General features: G+C 48.8%; 1 protein-coding gene across 2 annotated transcripts in view; it reads left to right on the top strand.

Moving 5' to 3' along the window:
• The window catches only part of GRIN2A (glutamate ionotropic receptor NMDA type subunit 2A), a 363,761-nt gene that overhangs the window by 301,721 nt on the left and 46,720 nt on the right, over window positions 1–15,320 (top strand). For both annotated transcript variants that reach the window (XM_047714300.1, XM_047714301.1), the window contains exons 10-11: window positions 2,106–2,335; window positions 9,462–9,622. In XM_047714300.1, the coding sequence (XP_047570256.1) occupies window positions 2,106–2,335; window positions 9,462–9,622 (391 nt within the window). The remainder of the gene's footprint in view (window positions 1–2,105; window positions 2,336–9,461; window positions 9,623–15,320) is intronic.

Here is a 15,320-nt window from a genome sequence, read left to right as displayed (position 1 = left end):
AATCACAGGCGGTAATAAATTTCAAGGAGAAGCGGGACAGAAACCAAAGTGAAATGACGGGAAGGGGTCCCTACTTTAGATAAGATGGCCGAGCAGGGAAGAACTTTCAGAAGACAGGACATTTAAGCTGAGAGCAAAAGGATGAGAAGTCATGTGAAAAAAAACGGAGGGAAAGGCATTTGATGCAGAGGGAGCAGCCAATGCAAAGTCCTCGTCGGGGAATCGAGCTTGATAAAACAGAAGAGAGTGAGGGAGGTGGACAGGGATACAAGATGAAGGGAAGAGGTGGGACGAAACATGAACAGTGTGGGAAGGTCACTGGGGCTACTCTGTCAAGACAAGGGGAGGGGCAGGCAGCAGTGGACAGAGTGAACCCAGTGAGGAAGGTGTTTGTTTTCTGAGAGCAAGGATTACGGTGGTTTGGACTTGGCTGGAATTAAGCAGGTAAATCAGGGCTATATCTTGGAAGATCAAACATGATCCAAAGGCCAGTCACTTGTGGTGATTCCTCCTTTGGCTGAAGCCCACAGTTCCAAGACCATGGTAAAGCGAGGAACCCAGCCCACCACCTCCCTAGCCCTTCCATCACCCCAAGGCGTCTCGCTCCCTGCTCATCTGCTTGTGGAAGCTCTCCAGAAAGACCAGCGACCTGTTTCTTTGTGCAGTATGGTTTTCTGTTACATTTCACTGCACTTTATGGGGAAGATTTTATGCACGGCTCAGTAATGGTATTCATGGATCAGGAATTCCCAAAAGTCTTGGACAGAACCCCTGCAAGGGCCTGTTTCTGATTCCCATACAACCATCACTCCTGGCCAGCACGCATCCCTAATAAAATTAAGTAGCTCATGAAGTTAACTGGATGGGCTCTAATTATTTTTTTTTCCTAAGAGTTCTTGGCATCTTAGGAATAAGCCCAGAAGATTTATTATGAAAGTAGGCAAAGAGAGATGGAAGAGTTTGAGATGGAGCATACCAGAATTAATTGACTTCCCTTTAATGTGCTGAATGGGGGATGTTATAAATATTGGTGTAGCCAGAGTTTGGCCTCCAAAGTGCAGAAAGCTTGCCTCTCCCAGGCTCCCTGCCCGGATCGTCATACCTTCGATCTGTGATTTACTTCTGCTGCTCTGCTGATGTTGCCAACTAAAGTCTGAGTAGATCATTTTTTCAAATCTTCATTTACTTAAATGACATAAAAATTAACCTTCTGTTAAAGGAAGACCTTTGCCTATGAAATGAGGGCAGACATTGGTTGTTTTCCCCCTTGTGCAAAAGAGTTGTGAAAGCCCTATGGAGTGCATTTCCCAGTGTGCGTAGCCCACCCTTCCCCACCAACACATTGGGCCATGTTGCCCTGCTTCTTTAGTTCAGCTGGCTACAAGGCCCATTTCAAAATCTTCAAAGGGACATGTAGGTGTTTCAAGGCTACACCGAGGGAGAGAAAGTGCTGGGATATCAAAGCTCATGGTCCATGACCTGCAGCCACATGTCTTCCATCTGGGAAGTGCTGGAAGAATGAAGCTCTATTGTTTGGCTCCTTGATGTCTCCATTTGCAGAGGGTTTTCATTTGGTTTCATTCCTCTACTGTGGAATTCCTCTACTGTGGTTTCATTCCTCTACTCTCCTTTTCATTTGGTTTCATTCCCGTCTGAGTTTGGGCAGGAGCAGTTGCTAGGGACAGTCAGATTAGAATACCACACATCACCCGGTGAGAACCAAAGCCGCCCCCACGCACACGTTTTTGTAAGGCGCGCTCTATCTATTAAAGGAGATTGGTTCCCCCAAATGGAAATTGAATCCAAATTTACAACCGGCCCGAATGCAACGTCTCATCCAAACCCACATTTTACATGGCCATTTGCTTCTCCTTTCTTGCTTATTTTTGATTTCCCCTTCTTTCAAGAAACGTGGCAAGAATCTGGCCAGAAATGTGGGAGGAGTGCTCATTGTTGAAGATAAAGGGAGCTGGGGCGGCCGGGGTTCTGGGCAGTGATGGGGGGCAAGCATGAGAGACCCGTTCCATCTTTGGACCTGCGGCAGGGCTGCGGGTGGCCACCATGTTGTCCTTCAGAGACGATACTGTCCTTTCTGTTATTGGCAGCACCCCATGGGCCTTCTTTCACGATTGGCAAAGCTATATGGCTCCTCTGGGGCCTGGTGTTCAACAACTCCGTGCCTGTGCAGAACCCCAAAGGGACCACCAGCAAGATCATGGTGTCTGTGTGGGCCTTCTTCGCTGTCATCTTCCTGGCCAGCTACACGGCCAACCTGGCTGCTTTCATGATCCAGGAGGAATTCGTGGACCAAGTGACCGGCCTCAGTGACAAAAAGGTAAGGTCACCTCGCTTTCCTCGCTGCCCGAGGGGTGGCTCTTACCTGCTCTCCCCTCAGAAGGGCGCGATGCGGGCTCCTATTATCCAAGCCCATCAGCTGACTCTAAAGCCGAAAGTCAGATGGGTTTTGTTTTTGGGTTTTTTTGCCTCTGAACTTAAATGACATATTGCTAAGAATTTTAGAAACAGAACCTTAAGCTCAGCCCTGAATGGGGCTAAAAGATTCCAGATCTCGTTAGGAAGCATTGTTTCCGCCAAAGGGTCCCTTCTCATATTTACAGGATCACGACAGGGATGGTTCCCAAAGCTCTGTGACTCGTGGGAGGGCCCAGACTAGGGTTCTCCCTTCAAGGGAGCGTGTGATGGTGGAGAAGACGACGAGCCTCGATGGGGGACAACTTGGGAGAAAGCAGGGTGCTCTTGGCTGTAGCCACCTTCCTGTTCTCTGGCTTTGGCCGAGTCTCCAGGACCTGCCAGGCCTTGGGTTTCTCATCCATGACATGAACGAAAGTCATCTCTAAGGCCTAGCCTATCCGGAGACCAGACTGACAGCTCCTTTTGACCCGGGTGGTTGGGCAGCTCCACCGTCTGCGTCCTCGACTCACCTGGAATTTCCTCAGGGGACACAAAAGGAACAGAGAGGGCTTTTCATTCACCACCGGCTCCTTTTACTCAGGCGTGTCTCCAGCCCCCGCCACATGAGGGCTGTGCTCCCCAAATCAGCAAGATGGCAGGACTCACACCTGCCGTCTCCATTCTCCGCTGTAGTGCTGCGAGGGGGGTGCGCTGTGAGTGGCTATTGAGAAAGGCGCATGGGGGAAGAAGAGAGGTAAACTGGGTGCATCCTTCCATTGAAATTGTGGGTTCAGCAAACAGACTCTGACTTGCTAAGCTCAGCAGTGTGGGGATTGCTGCTCGGCCGAGATTGTCCGGCTCGTGTATGCGGGTGATCGTCTCTCTTTATAAAATCTCACCAGCGTGTCTTGCTGACATAAGTCTACGTATATTCTTTTGGCATTCATCAACAAACTGCTGAATAGAAAATCAACCATGAAAAGCCCTAACCACTTTTCTGTGACATATGCTGTGCTTGAAAGAGGCGCAGAGAAGGCCTGTCATCAGGGAGATGATGAGGGGCGGGGGCTGGGTTGGTCTCTCTCTGATGGCTTCGCACTGCGGCTTTAGTAAATGCCAGGCTGCTTCCGGTGGCGGCCGAGCCCTGGATCCTCTGGCCCACCCCCCAGGAGTACACTCCTTCTTGCTCATGAGCCCCGTCCCCCACTCCCGCCACCACGTTCCTTCAGTATCCAAGCATCTTTCCACCACAGGATTCTTGCTCTGGTCACAGGCTCTGCCTTGCTTGTTCTTCCCCAGTATCTGTGGCTGGCTCCTACTTGACTTTCAGGCCTGAGGGGGAATATCACCTCCTGAGAGAGGTCTTCCCAGCCACTACGGCGAACTTTGCAGCCTGAGCTTATGCTCCCATGAAACTTAAATTCTAGTAGAAAGTAATAAGCAACAGGCAAGTAAACGTAAATGGGGAAGAACATCTCAGGCAGGACCAGTATTATAAAGGAGGTGAGACTGATGAGATTAGAGGTGGTGCTAAGGGTAGAGTTAGTTGGCGTGTGGGTTGCTCAGGACATACTTGTATGTTGAGTGAGAAGTGCGCGGTGTAGAGGACACTGTGGGTGCCCCATCCAGCTCTCCCGGTGTCCCCTTTTCCAGCTCTGTGTGCCCATCCCCCATTTGCTAACAGAGGCTCCTAGCAGGGATCTTCAGAGGGTGTTGACCTTGATGTCCTGGAACAGTAAAGGCCTGGAGATTGGATTTCCCCCAGTCCTTTCGTTCCCTGTAACCAAGAGCCAACCACTGTGGGCCCAAAACCCCAGCGACTCCATTGCGTCCAGGCGCCCAAGGGACACTTTCTCTGGAGCTCCCTGCGGCATCAGGTGGAAGCTGAGACATTGCCCCAAATCACCCCTCAGTTGGCTTCCTCTCAATCCCTGACCTCCTGCCCCACGCTCCCTTCCAGATCTCTCCGGAAGCCCTTCCTTACTATATGGTGTTCACCCAAGCCTTGGCTCTGGGTTAGTTTCTAAAGCTCATGGCACCTGTGAGACAGCAGATCAAGTCAGGAAGGCTCTGTTCCTGTCCCCGTCCCCCTGTCCCCCTCCACCACCCGCCACGTGCGGGCTACATGGGCCCCGCCACCTCATCCCTCCCCCCACATTTGGGAGAAGAGGCTGGAGCAAGCGCGATAGGAGACAGCCATCGTGAACGTGCCTTGTAGCCCCTAGAGTCCCCTACGGCTACAAAGCACCGGGCCATGACGCCGTCACACCGTGGAGGCCAAAATAAGCAGCTGGAGGTCCTGCAGAAGCAGTGGGGGCCGCGTCCTCAGCAAAGGGTTTCTCAAGAAAGTAGTTGGTAGCCCACGCTGCTCTTTGTTGCCATGTTCAAAGGCAAGGGGAGAAAACAGAGTTTTGGGTCTAAATAACATGACTGCTTGTGGGAAAACTAATTAGAAGCACTAATAATTTGACTGACCTTCCCTGACTCGGAGACACCCAGGAACAGATCCCACATCCTCGTGGGACACAGCTCGGCCTCCAAGCTCAGAGCGTTAGCGGCAGGCGGCTAGCTCCCTTAATTAAATGCTTGATACGATTAGATAAACAGCAAAATTCTTGGAGTACATAAGCTAAATGCTCCCAGAAGATTAATAGCAGATATCCCAAGAAAGTCTGCAAAACAAAAATCTGTACTGAATCAATTTATTTTAATACTATACACGGTGGGCTTCCCTCCCCTTCCCCCCCCCCCCTTTTTTTAATCACCACTACCTATGGAACAACTTGGGTTTATGATGCTTTTCAAGCATTTTGCAGCCTCGGTGCTTGCTGGGAAAAGCACCTTTGAAGCCCACAGTGCTCAGATGAGCTTGGCTTCAATTATAAATAAGCAGATTCGTGGGTAGATGCTCCCCTAGGAATTACTTAAGGAAAGTTGAAATGTTGGTGGGGAACCTTTCCAACGTGCTGGCGATCCCTAGGGTAGTGGAGCTCCATCCCTGGGAAGCAGCGTAATGTGGTGGGAAGAGCAACTGTCGTCTTCGGGGTCCGGTGAACCTATGGTCCGATCTTGACTTGCTGCAACATGGTCACGGGGCCTTCGGTATGTCTGTATCCCCAAGGCTTAATTTCCTAACGAGAGTGGGGGCGCGTATTAATACCTCGCTGGCAAGGTTGATAGGAGGCTTAGAAATAATCGCCACCCTGTGCCTGGCACATGGTGGATAATCCTATTAGAAGGGCTCGTCCTCCTTCCTCTTCCTCCCTCCTCTTCATCGCCCTCCTCCTCCTCCTTCGTGATCAGCCTCCCTGCCCGGTGAGCCCCTTCCTCACGTCCGGGGTCTCAGGAGCCTCTTCATTAGCTGGCCTTTGGTGATAAAAGGGGGTTTTCCAGGAGTCTCCTTGGCAGAGGAGCCCTGGCACGTGTCCCCGTGGAGCTGGGCTGTCTCTCAGCGCTGCGTCCAGACTGCTGGGTGGTCACTGGCTGAACAGAGAGGCCTCCGAACCTCTCCTCCCTGCGAAGGGCCCCCAGTTGTTTCATGCTGAACCCCAGAAGCGTGCGGCCCACCACCCGTGGGAGAAGACCATACCTGAGACACGGGGCTTCCAGGTGCCAAGGCCCCTTATTTATAGCCACAGAAGGCAGATATTTTTAACGAGTGTATAGTTTGGGTGTGTTAAAGGAATGAAGCAATGTCCTGGTCAGTTGCCATGTTTTCCCTAAACGTTTCATTTCCCATATCTTGCATCTCTACTTCCTCTACCCTAAAGGGCTTGCCTTCAGAGCAAGAAGTCCCAGGGAGTTCTCCTGCCCCCAGGCATCGTGATGACATTGCTCTGTGGTCTCAGGCTGACCGGGGACCACTCTGCCTCACCCCTTCCTTTGCTTGAGCCCACGTTTGTTTCTTTCTGTTTGCACACGGATGTCTCCGGGAGAAGGTGGCGCTGGAAATCATTCCGGTCAAGTACATGGACTGTGTCCTCAGTGGGAGGCCCCGGGATTTAAGAGATGAGCTGCACTTGCCCCTGTTTTTCACCGTGTAGGTCCTGGCTTTTGAGTGAGTCATGAAAATAATTCAGGGGTTGTGACCATTTAAAAAAAAAAAAAAATAGAACGTAACGGATGACGTTAGAATAGATCCCCCATAGGAGAAGTGCCCCGCAGGGGTGCCCACGTGTGTGTGTGCGTGTGTGCGCGTGGAGAGGGTGGGCGTGAAGGAGTGTCCTGGGCTGTGGACTGTGCCCTGAGAGCCCTGCTTTAAAAAGTTTGACAGCCTTTACATAATGGGAAAGGTTCTTGGATCTCGGTTTTGGGCTGGATTTTGCATGCAGGGAGGGTCCAGTCCAGGCCCGGGACGCACGGAAATTCATCCCTGAGGCCGAATATCCGTCTCCATCACTGTGTGGAGAAACAGGGACAGAAGGAAACCTGAAGAGCTACGTGGCTTCCGTGCCTCGGATGGGGACTGGAGCGGAAGGTGCCTGGTCCAGGGGTCCAATAGTCCACTCCCTGGAGGGTTGGTGGCTGCTCTTAACAGCTGGATTTACGAATCGCATCATTACTGCAATCCCCAGAATCGGTGGCTGCCATGCCAACGAGCCCATGCCGGTGCCCCCTCCCCGCTTGGTGATGAGTTGGGGCACTGCCTGCCACACTTTTAAGTGCAAAGAGCATTTTGCTGTTCGTACGTGGGTGCGTGTGCACGCACACACACACACACACACACACAGTCTCCCAAGGCAAGGCACCAGCATCAGGGTCTCATTTGGACAGGGTATGGCCACTTTCCCCAAATGCGGTGGTGGCTGCGTATTACACAGCGGCGTGCCTGATTTAGGGGACACGGTTTTTCAATTGGAAATTTTAATTAACGGTAAAGCGGAGTGTGAGTCTGGACGGAAGAAAGATGTTTTCGGTTCTTTTGACTTGGGTAAACTCGGACGCCTTCTCCAGCAGCTCTGAGCTGCACGGAAGACAGGCTGGCTTGCAAGTCGGAGACATCTGTGGATCCCAGCCTTGGTCCCGCCGTGGCTTTGCTGGGTGTGTCCTTCCCTTCCCTCTAAAAGAGGAGGGGTTGCTAGTGACGGTCTGTGAGGAACAACAGAGTTCGTGAGGACAGGCATACGAAGGATTGGATTCTGGGCTGCTGCTTGTAAGCAGTGGGATCCTAAACAGGTCAGCTAATCTCTCTGAGCCTCAGTTTCTTCATCTGTAAAATGGAGCCTCCAAGATGAGCTACCAGGCAGATTCATCATGAGGATGAAATGATCCAACATTTTAAAGTCCTTGGCACATGGCTGGCCCCAAGCAAGTCCTCGGAGAGGGCTGGCCATTGTTATCATTCCTTTATAGTACCAGAATGTCATACGTCATGGAAAAATGAAGCCCAGGTTACTTTTTTACCCATGCTAATAGTAAAAATAAAGAATAATAGTAACTATTTTTGAGTGCTTAGTCTGTCGCAGGCCATATTTTAATTACTTGACAAATTATAATAATTTTAGAACTTCCCGTTGACCCTGCAAGGGAAGGACTGGTATGTTTTCCACTCTAGGGACAAGAAACAAATGGGGACAGTGTGAAGTGCTTTATCCAAGGTCCCGCAGTTTGTTAATGACAGAACCCAATTTTTTAACCTCTGAACCTGAGCTCACACTTGTACCTATTTCCCTGTGCTGACGCGAGATTTTATTTCTGTGTCTGGGACTCAGACCTAGGACTCTTGACTCCAAATCTGGTTGGGTTGCCCCAAATACTGATGTCGTGAACAGATGGTATCCGCTAATGAGGGAAGAGAAGCAGAATATGGACATCCAACCTTTCTGGAGGCCTGAGAGCCAAGCAAGACGTGGGCATCACCGGGAGGCTAATGGTTAGGAGGAACTTCAGCTCCAGAAATGTTCATGGAGCCTGTCATCGTGCCTGGAATAGATCAGGCCCCCAATAAGTCTAGGATGCGTGCGTGTGTGAATGAATGGGTGAGTGGAGAACGAATGAATGGCAAGCTTGTAGGGGAGGAAAGGTAATTTTCCCTCTACCCTTGTAGGTTCTTGGCTGAGACTCCTCTGTAATAAAGGACATATTAACAGGAGAAAAACAAACACAAGTTGAATAGCATGGATACCTTCCGTAGACATGGGACATGCCCAGGAAAACCGAGTACCTCCCTGAAGTGGCCCAAGCCCCCAGCTTGAACGGCCTCTCCAGCTAACCACAAAAGAGCGATGCTGGAAGCCCGGGTGGGGAGGCCAGGGATGGGAGGTTGTCAGGAAAAGCACAGTTAAACAAGGGTGAGGTTATCAGGCAGATTTAAGTTGGTGCCTTCAACACTGGTTAAGAGTTTCTACAGTTCAAATCCTCTTCCTTTTCCGGGCGCTGAGGGGAAGACCTCCTTCTAGGTAGAGCTTTCCCTTATCCGTGTAAATGCGTCTTACGGAAGGGTTAACGTCTCTCCAGAGCTTCTTTTGTGTCTGCTATTTCTTAAAAATAGCCAGCCAAAGAAGCCAGCCTCTTATGCCAAGGACGCATATTTTGGGGTGATACGTTCCATTGCTCATCATTTCCTGGGGGAGGTGACGGCACTTGTCAGTGGGATTCAGAGAAGGGAGCGATTGGTGGGGAAAGCAGAAAATCTCACTAGAAGATAGATAAACGAACCGAGTAAAGCAATACCTTCATTCTAGCCCACTTGGTGTTCTCCTGAGTATGGCCCGCGTGCCCACCACAAGGCTAGCTCTATAACGGGGTCGAAAAAGTTGATCCAACAGATGTCTCTAGCACACCCAGTCCGGCCCATTGCTGGGCACTGGGGGACAGGCGGGAACGAGACAGATGCTGTTCCTGACCTCCTAGAGCTCGCAGGCCAGTGGCAGGAGTGATTAAATAAAAAAGGAAGCCCAGAAATTCTCGGTTTGTTCAGCCGTCCCGTGCGGATGTTGTAAGTCATGCGTATGTTGACCTCTGACACAACACAGAATGGTGGCTGACTTCTTCTCTCTCTGTCTCTGCCCTGTCTGTCTGTCCGTCTGTCTCCCTCTTTCTCTCTCCAGTTTCAGAGACCTCACGACTATTCCCCACCTTTCCGATTTGGCACGGTGCCTAACGGCAGTACTGAGAGAAACATTCGTAATAACTACCCCTACATGCATCAGTACATGACCAAATTCAATCAGAAGGGAGTGGAGGATGCCTTGGTCAGCTTGAAAACAGGGTAAGGATGTGATGGGTTGCTTTTTTTTTTCCTTTTTTTTTTTTTTTTTTTCCTCCCTCCGCAGGCCTACCAGCCCGTAAACCTCACACGAAAATGACTCTCTCCGTCTTGGTGTTTATTTGCCCTCAGCTCTGTGTTTTCTGGAAAGCAGCTGCGGTGAAGATGAACCCCAGTGGAGGGCTGCTTTTGTGCACCTGATAAGTATCCCTGGCTTCCGTCGGAGTTGTGTTAAGGAAAAGCAAAGCCAGGACGCTTTGAAATGCAGAGAACCAGAGGGTTTTCTTAAAGCGATTAAGAGCTGGGGCCGACCCCGTGGGAGATTTCATCCAAAGAGAGCGATCTCAAGAGTGTGTGAGCTTCTTGACTGTGCTGAAAGGGAAGAGCTATGGGTTCTTATCTGGTTTGCGGTAGGAGTTTTTGGGGTGCAGCTTGGCGCGAAAGCCGATAGTATCGCATTGACAGAGAAGAGAGGAGACGGGGAGAGAAAAGCAGTGTGAACTCGTTCTCTCAAAAGCTATGGCTGAGGTTCCCGTCTACCTGTTGGCATCACAGAGCCTTGCACGCCCGAGATAAGGAGCCATCTAGAAAAGACGGCACCGAGGCCGGGAGTTGAGGATGCAAAGCTGGAGTGTGGCTCCCCTCCCGCTGCTGCTGTTTCTCTGACTCGGGGCAGATGCCTCCTTGTTCCCAGCCTCATCTGTAAGATGGGACTCGTACCTAGAGCTTCAGAATGTCAGGGATGTGCGAAGTGTGATTCGGGGAGGGTTCCACTCAAAACAAGTCTGTTTCTGAATGAAATTCTTTCACGAGGGCAGAAAACGGATTTCCGTGGGCCACGTGGGTGATCGGGATTCTCGAGCAGTGATCCGTGACTGTCCTGAGCCCCCCTGGAGCTTGGTCTGCGGCCTCTTCCTCTCGGCCGTCCTGCAGGCCCACTGGGGCTGCTCCCTCGTGTCCGGTGGGGCACACGGCCTCCGTCTAAACCCTCAAGCCTCCTCCCTGCACACTGTCCAGGAGCTTTGGCTGATGGCATTTTGTCTCTTCAGTCTGTGTGGAATCTCTTTAGTACCTCAGCAGGGATTTGAGAAGCTGAGCCCGTGACTTATCCACACTCCGCTCGCGCTGGCTTGGGGTGATTTTTAAAAACGTATTCGAGCGTAACACGAATGCAGAAAATATACACATGTAGCGTAGAGGGCCTGAGGACTTGGCACAAACTGACCATCCAGGTCCATTCGTAAGACCTGGCCGGTTCCCAGAAAGCCCACCACCCCCTTGTCCAGGGGCCAGTCTCGCTTCTAAAGCTCTGGATGCTTTCGGCCTGCTGTTCTCACGTGTCAGTGAAATCACAGCAGACGTTTTCTGTTCTGTCTTCTTTCAGCTGAGCAGGTCTGTTTGGGACACGGTTGCGTGTTGTCCCGGGCCCACCTTCTCATCGCTGCAGGGAGTTTCAGGATGGGGCCAGGCCCCAAAGCCATCCAGCTCTTCTCATCTTGGGGAACGTGTGGGTGGTGTCCCATCCGGGGCTCTGGCGAGGAGGGCTCCTAGGGGTGTTCTCTGCCAGCTCTGTCCTTGCACGAGGGGGCACGTTGTTCTCAGTGTGTACCTGAGACAGGACTCGCCAAGCTACAGATGCGCGTATGTTCGATTTTACGAGATACCAGAAAATTCCGACGACTTTCCAGCTGAGCCCCACTTATGGGTTTTGTTTGTTTCTTTCTGCCGTGGTCTTTTCATCAACATACACTGTCGCTCGGGACAGGCGGTGAATGCAAACATGGATGACAGTGGTTAGAAACAGCGGGTGGAGCCTGGCTCGCCCCCTCTCCATCCATCTGTCACCCAGCACACAAAATGCGTTGTTTTCTTTCTTTTCCCATTTTTTTTTTTTTAAACAATGCGAACAAAAAGGAACAGAGGAATGGAAACAGTTCCTGGTCATAAATTGTACAAATTGTTTTCGGGAAACCATGTAATAATTATGACATCCATCCCAGCAAACTTGGGCAGATGGTGGGTCTGCCCTATACGCAGTCTTCTGTGTAGGGGACGTTTTGTCCTGTTACATTAAGCTCAGAAACTAGAGCTAGAGGGGTAGGAGTCTTTTTTAAAGAAAGAACTCTGCAGATGCCTCTGTGGCTTAGTTGGTAAAGTGTCTGCCTTCAGCTCAGGTCATGATCCCAGAGTCCTGGGATCAAGTCTCTCATTGGGCTCCCTGTTCAGCAGGGAGCCCAATGAGTCTGCTTCTCCATCTGCTTCTCTCCCTGCTGGTGCTCTCTCTCTCTCTCTCTCAAATAAATAAAATCTTAAAAAAAAAAAAATAAATAAAAGAATGAAAGAAAGAGCTCTGCGCACCCAGAAGGGTGAGGACATGGCCATGCTCTTTCCGGGAGGTTCCATTTCGACGGAGTTGAGGTTGGGAAAACCACTTACTGCTTTAACGAGCTCTGCTTAGATAACTATTTAAATTAATTAAATTAAATTTTGAACAGAGAGCACATTTACATAATTCAAAATCAAAAGGTATTGTAGAAAAAGATAAACAGGGAAGAACCTTCCTGCCACACTGTTTCTCTCCTATCTTGTACCCCCCACAGTTGGCCACATTTCCTGAGTATCCTGTGTCCCTCCAGATCAGTCAGGGCGTAATTAAAAGCCTTCTGCAGTTCCTGTTTTTGAAAACATTCATTATTTTTTTTTCTGTTAGTCTGTTGGTCTTTTTCTTACTAATTTACAGATTGGAGAAATAAACCCATTGTTTATGGTATGGTTACCAATGGTGTTCCCACCTTTCTTATCTTTTGAGCTTCCAGATGGTGTTTGTTTTCCCATGCTGAGTTGTTTTTTTTTTGTTTTGTTTTAACAGTCAGATTTATCAATCTTTTTTTAAGTCTTCTGCATTCTGAGCCCTTCTCCACTCCAAAGGCAGAAAGTTATTTTTCATGCTTGGACGCTATCTTGGGGGATAGCATGAGCTAGGATTCGAACCCCTCGAGGGATTATGAGAGACGAGATGTCAACACAGAACCATCCCAAGATCCAACCAACTCCATGTGGGTCATGTCTGCTCCTCCTCCTCCAAGATTTCTGTCCTTCAAGTCATGTCATCTCTTGTCGTCTTGCTTCTGATCTTTTCCTTCCTTCTCACATCTCATTTCCGTTTTACGTTTTTTTATTGTATGTGTTAGTCACCATACAATACATTATTAGGTTTTGATGTAGTGTTCCAAGATTCATTGTTTGCATATAACACCCAGTGCTCCATGTAATCTGTGCCCTCCTTAAGACCCATCACCAGGCTCGCCCATCCCCCAACCCCCTCTCCTCTAAAACCCTCAGTTTATTTCTCGGAGTCCATAGTCTCTCATGGTTCGTCCCCCCCTCTGATTCTCCCCTCTTCACTTTTCCTTTCCTTCTCCTAATGTCCTTCATGTTATTCCTTATGCTCCACAAGTAAGTGAAACCATATGATAATTGACTTTCTCTGCTTGACTTATTTCACTCAGCATAATCTCCTCTGGTCCCATCCATGTCAATGCAAATGGTGGGTATTCATCCTTTTTGATGGCTGAGTAATATTCCATTGTATATATGAACCACATCTTCTTTATTCATTCATCTGAAGGGCATCTTGGGCCTTTCCATAGTTTGGCTATTGTGAACATTGCTACTATGAACATTGGGGGTACATATAGCCCTTCTTTTCACTACATCTGTATCTTTGGGGTAAATACCCAGTAGTGCAATTGTTGGATCATAGGGTAGCTCTATTTTTAGTTTTTTGAGGAATCTCCACACTGTTTAAGTGGCTTCACCAACTTGCATTCCCACCAACAGTATAAGAGGGTTCCCCTTTCTCCACATCCTCTCCAACATTTGTTGCTCCCTGCCTTGTTAATTTTGGCCATTCAAACTGGTGTAGGGTGGTGTCTCAATGTGGTTTTGATTTTGATTTCCTTGATGGCTAATGATGATGAGCATTTTTACATGTGCCTGTCAGTCATTTGTATGTCTTCATTGGACAACTGTCTCTTCATTTCTTCTGCCCACTTTTTGATTTAAGTATCTGTTTTGTATGTGTTGAGTTTGAGAAGTTCTTTATAGGTCTTGGATTATCAGGCCTTTGTAGTATCATTTGCGAATATCTTCTCCCATTCTGTGGGTTGCCTCTTTGTTTCGTTGACTGTTTCCTTTGCTGTGCAGAAACTTTTGATCTTGAGGAAGTCCCCAAAGTTCATATTCGCTTTTGTTTCCTTCACCTTTGGAGACGTGTCTTGAAAGAAGTTGCCATGGCCAATGTCGAAGAGGTGACTGCCTGTGTTCTCCTCTAGGATATGGATAGATTCCTGCCTCATATTGAGGTCTTTTATCCATTTCAAGTTTATCTTTGTGTGTGGTGTAAGAGAATGGTCGGGTTTCATTCTTCTACACATAGCTGTCCAATTTTCCCAGCACCATTTATTGAAGAAACTGTCTTTTTTCCATTGTACATTTTTTCCTGCTCTGTCAAAGATTATTTGACCATAGCATTGAGGGTCCATATCTGGACTCTTCTCTGTTCCACTGGTCTATGTGTCTGTTTTTATGCCAGTACCATGCTGTCTTGGTGATCACAGCTTTGTAATAAAGCTTGAAATCAGGCAACATGATGCCCCCAGCTTTGTGTTTCTTTTTCAACATTTGGGATCTTTTCTGGTTCCATACAAATTTTAGGATTGCTTTCTTCTGGCTCTTTGAAGAATGCTGATGGTATTTGATTGGGAAGCTGTTGAAAGTATAGATTGTTCTGGGCAGCATAGACATTTTAACAATGTTTATTCTTCCAATCCATGAGCATGGAATGTTTTCCATCATTTTGTGTCATCTTCAGTTTCTTTCATGAGTGTGTCGTAGTTCCTTGAGTATAGTTCCTTTTTACATTTTTCATCATGAAATAGGTCATTTTAGAATATGATGCATAGTAGAAAATAATTTCACAAGAGTAAATATCATGGGGATATACTGTTGAAGGAGGGATAATAACAAAATGAACTCCTCATGTACCCACTACCCAGCTTTAAAAATATAGTCATTCCCCTCCTTCACCACAGCAGCTCTGGAAGGTAGAGAGAGGAGGCCTATGCTCCCCTGAATTGTTAAACTTGAGGACATTCCCTTTATGGGGCCCCCAGGACCCTAAAATCCAGCAAGCCCTGGCTTAGAAAACCCAGAACATGTAGCTCAGTGGCTGGGTCCCACCTGGTTGCACAGAGGTCTGTGACATCTGCTGCTCTATGAAGACTTGGGTGTGTACACCAGGGTCATTGGATGTGGAGGCCCCTTTATGGAGCCTGGAAGGGCCTGACCCAAGAGAGGCCTTGGATTATGAGCAAGAGTCCCAGCTTGGTCTCCATCTGGGTTCTATCATTAGCTAGCCATGACCTTGGTCAGTCACATCATGTCTCTGAGTCTCAGTTCCCCAGCTAAAAAGCAAACACAGTGAATCCTTTGGTCTCTGAAATGGTTCTGATATTCTCTTATCTGTGTCGAACACTTGAACACTTCATTTAGAACTTTCCAGAGATATAAAACCCAGACAAGCCATGTACAGAAACATTGTCCCTCGTGCAGAAAGAATGTAGAATAACTCTCGAAAGGTGCGGGGTCTCCAAGCCTTGCTAGGGAGCCACCTCCACCGGAATCACATGGTCACTTGTTA

This window comes from Lutra lutra, chromosome 18 (genome assembly GCF_902655055.1).
Source record: "Lutra lutra chromosome 18, mLutLut1.2, whole genome shotgun sequence".
Taxonomy (NCBI): domain Eukaryota; kingdom Metazoa; phylum Chordata; class Mammalia; order Carnivora; family Mustelidae; genus Lutra; species Lutra lutra.
The sequence above is the reverse complement of the archived record's forward strand: the minus strand, read 5'-3'. Positions and strand labels throughout refer to the sequence as shown.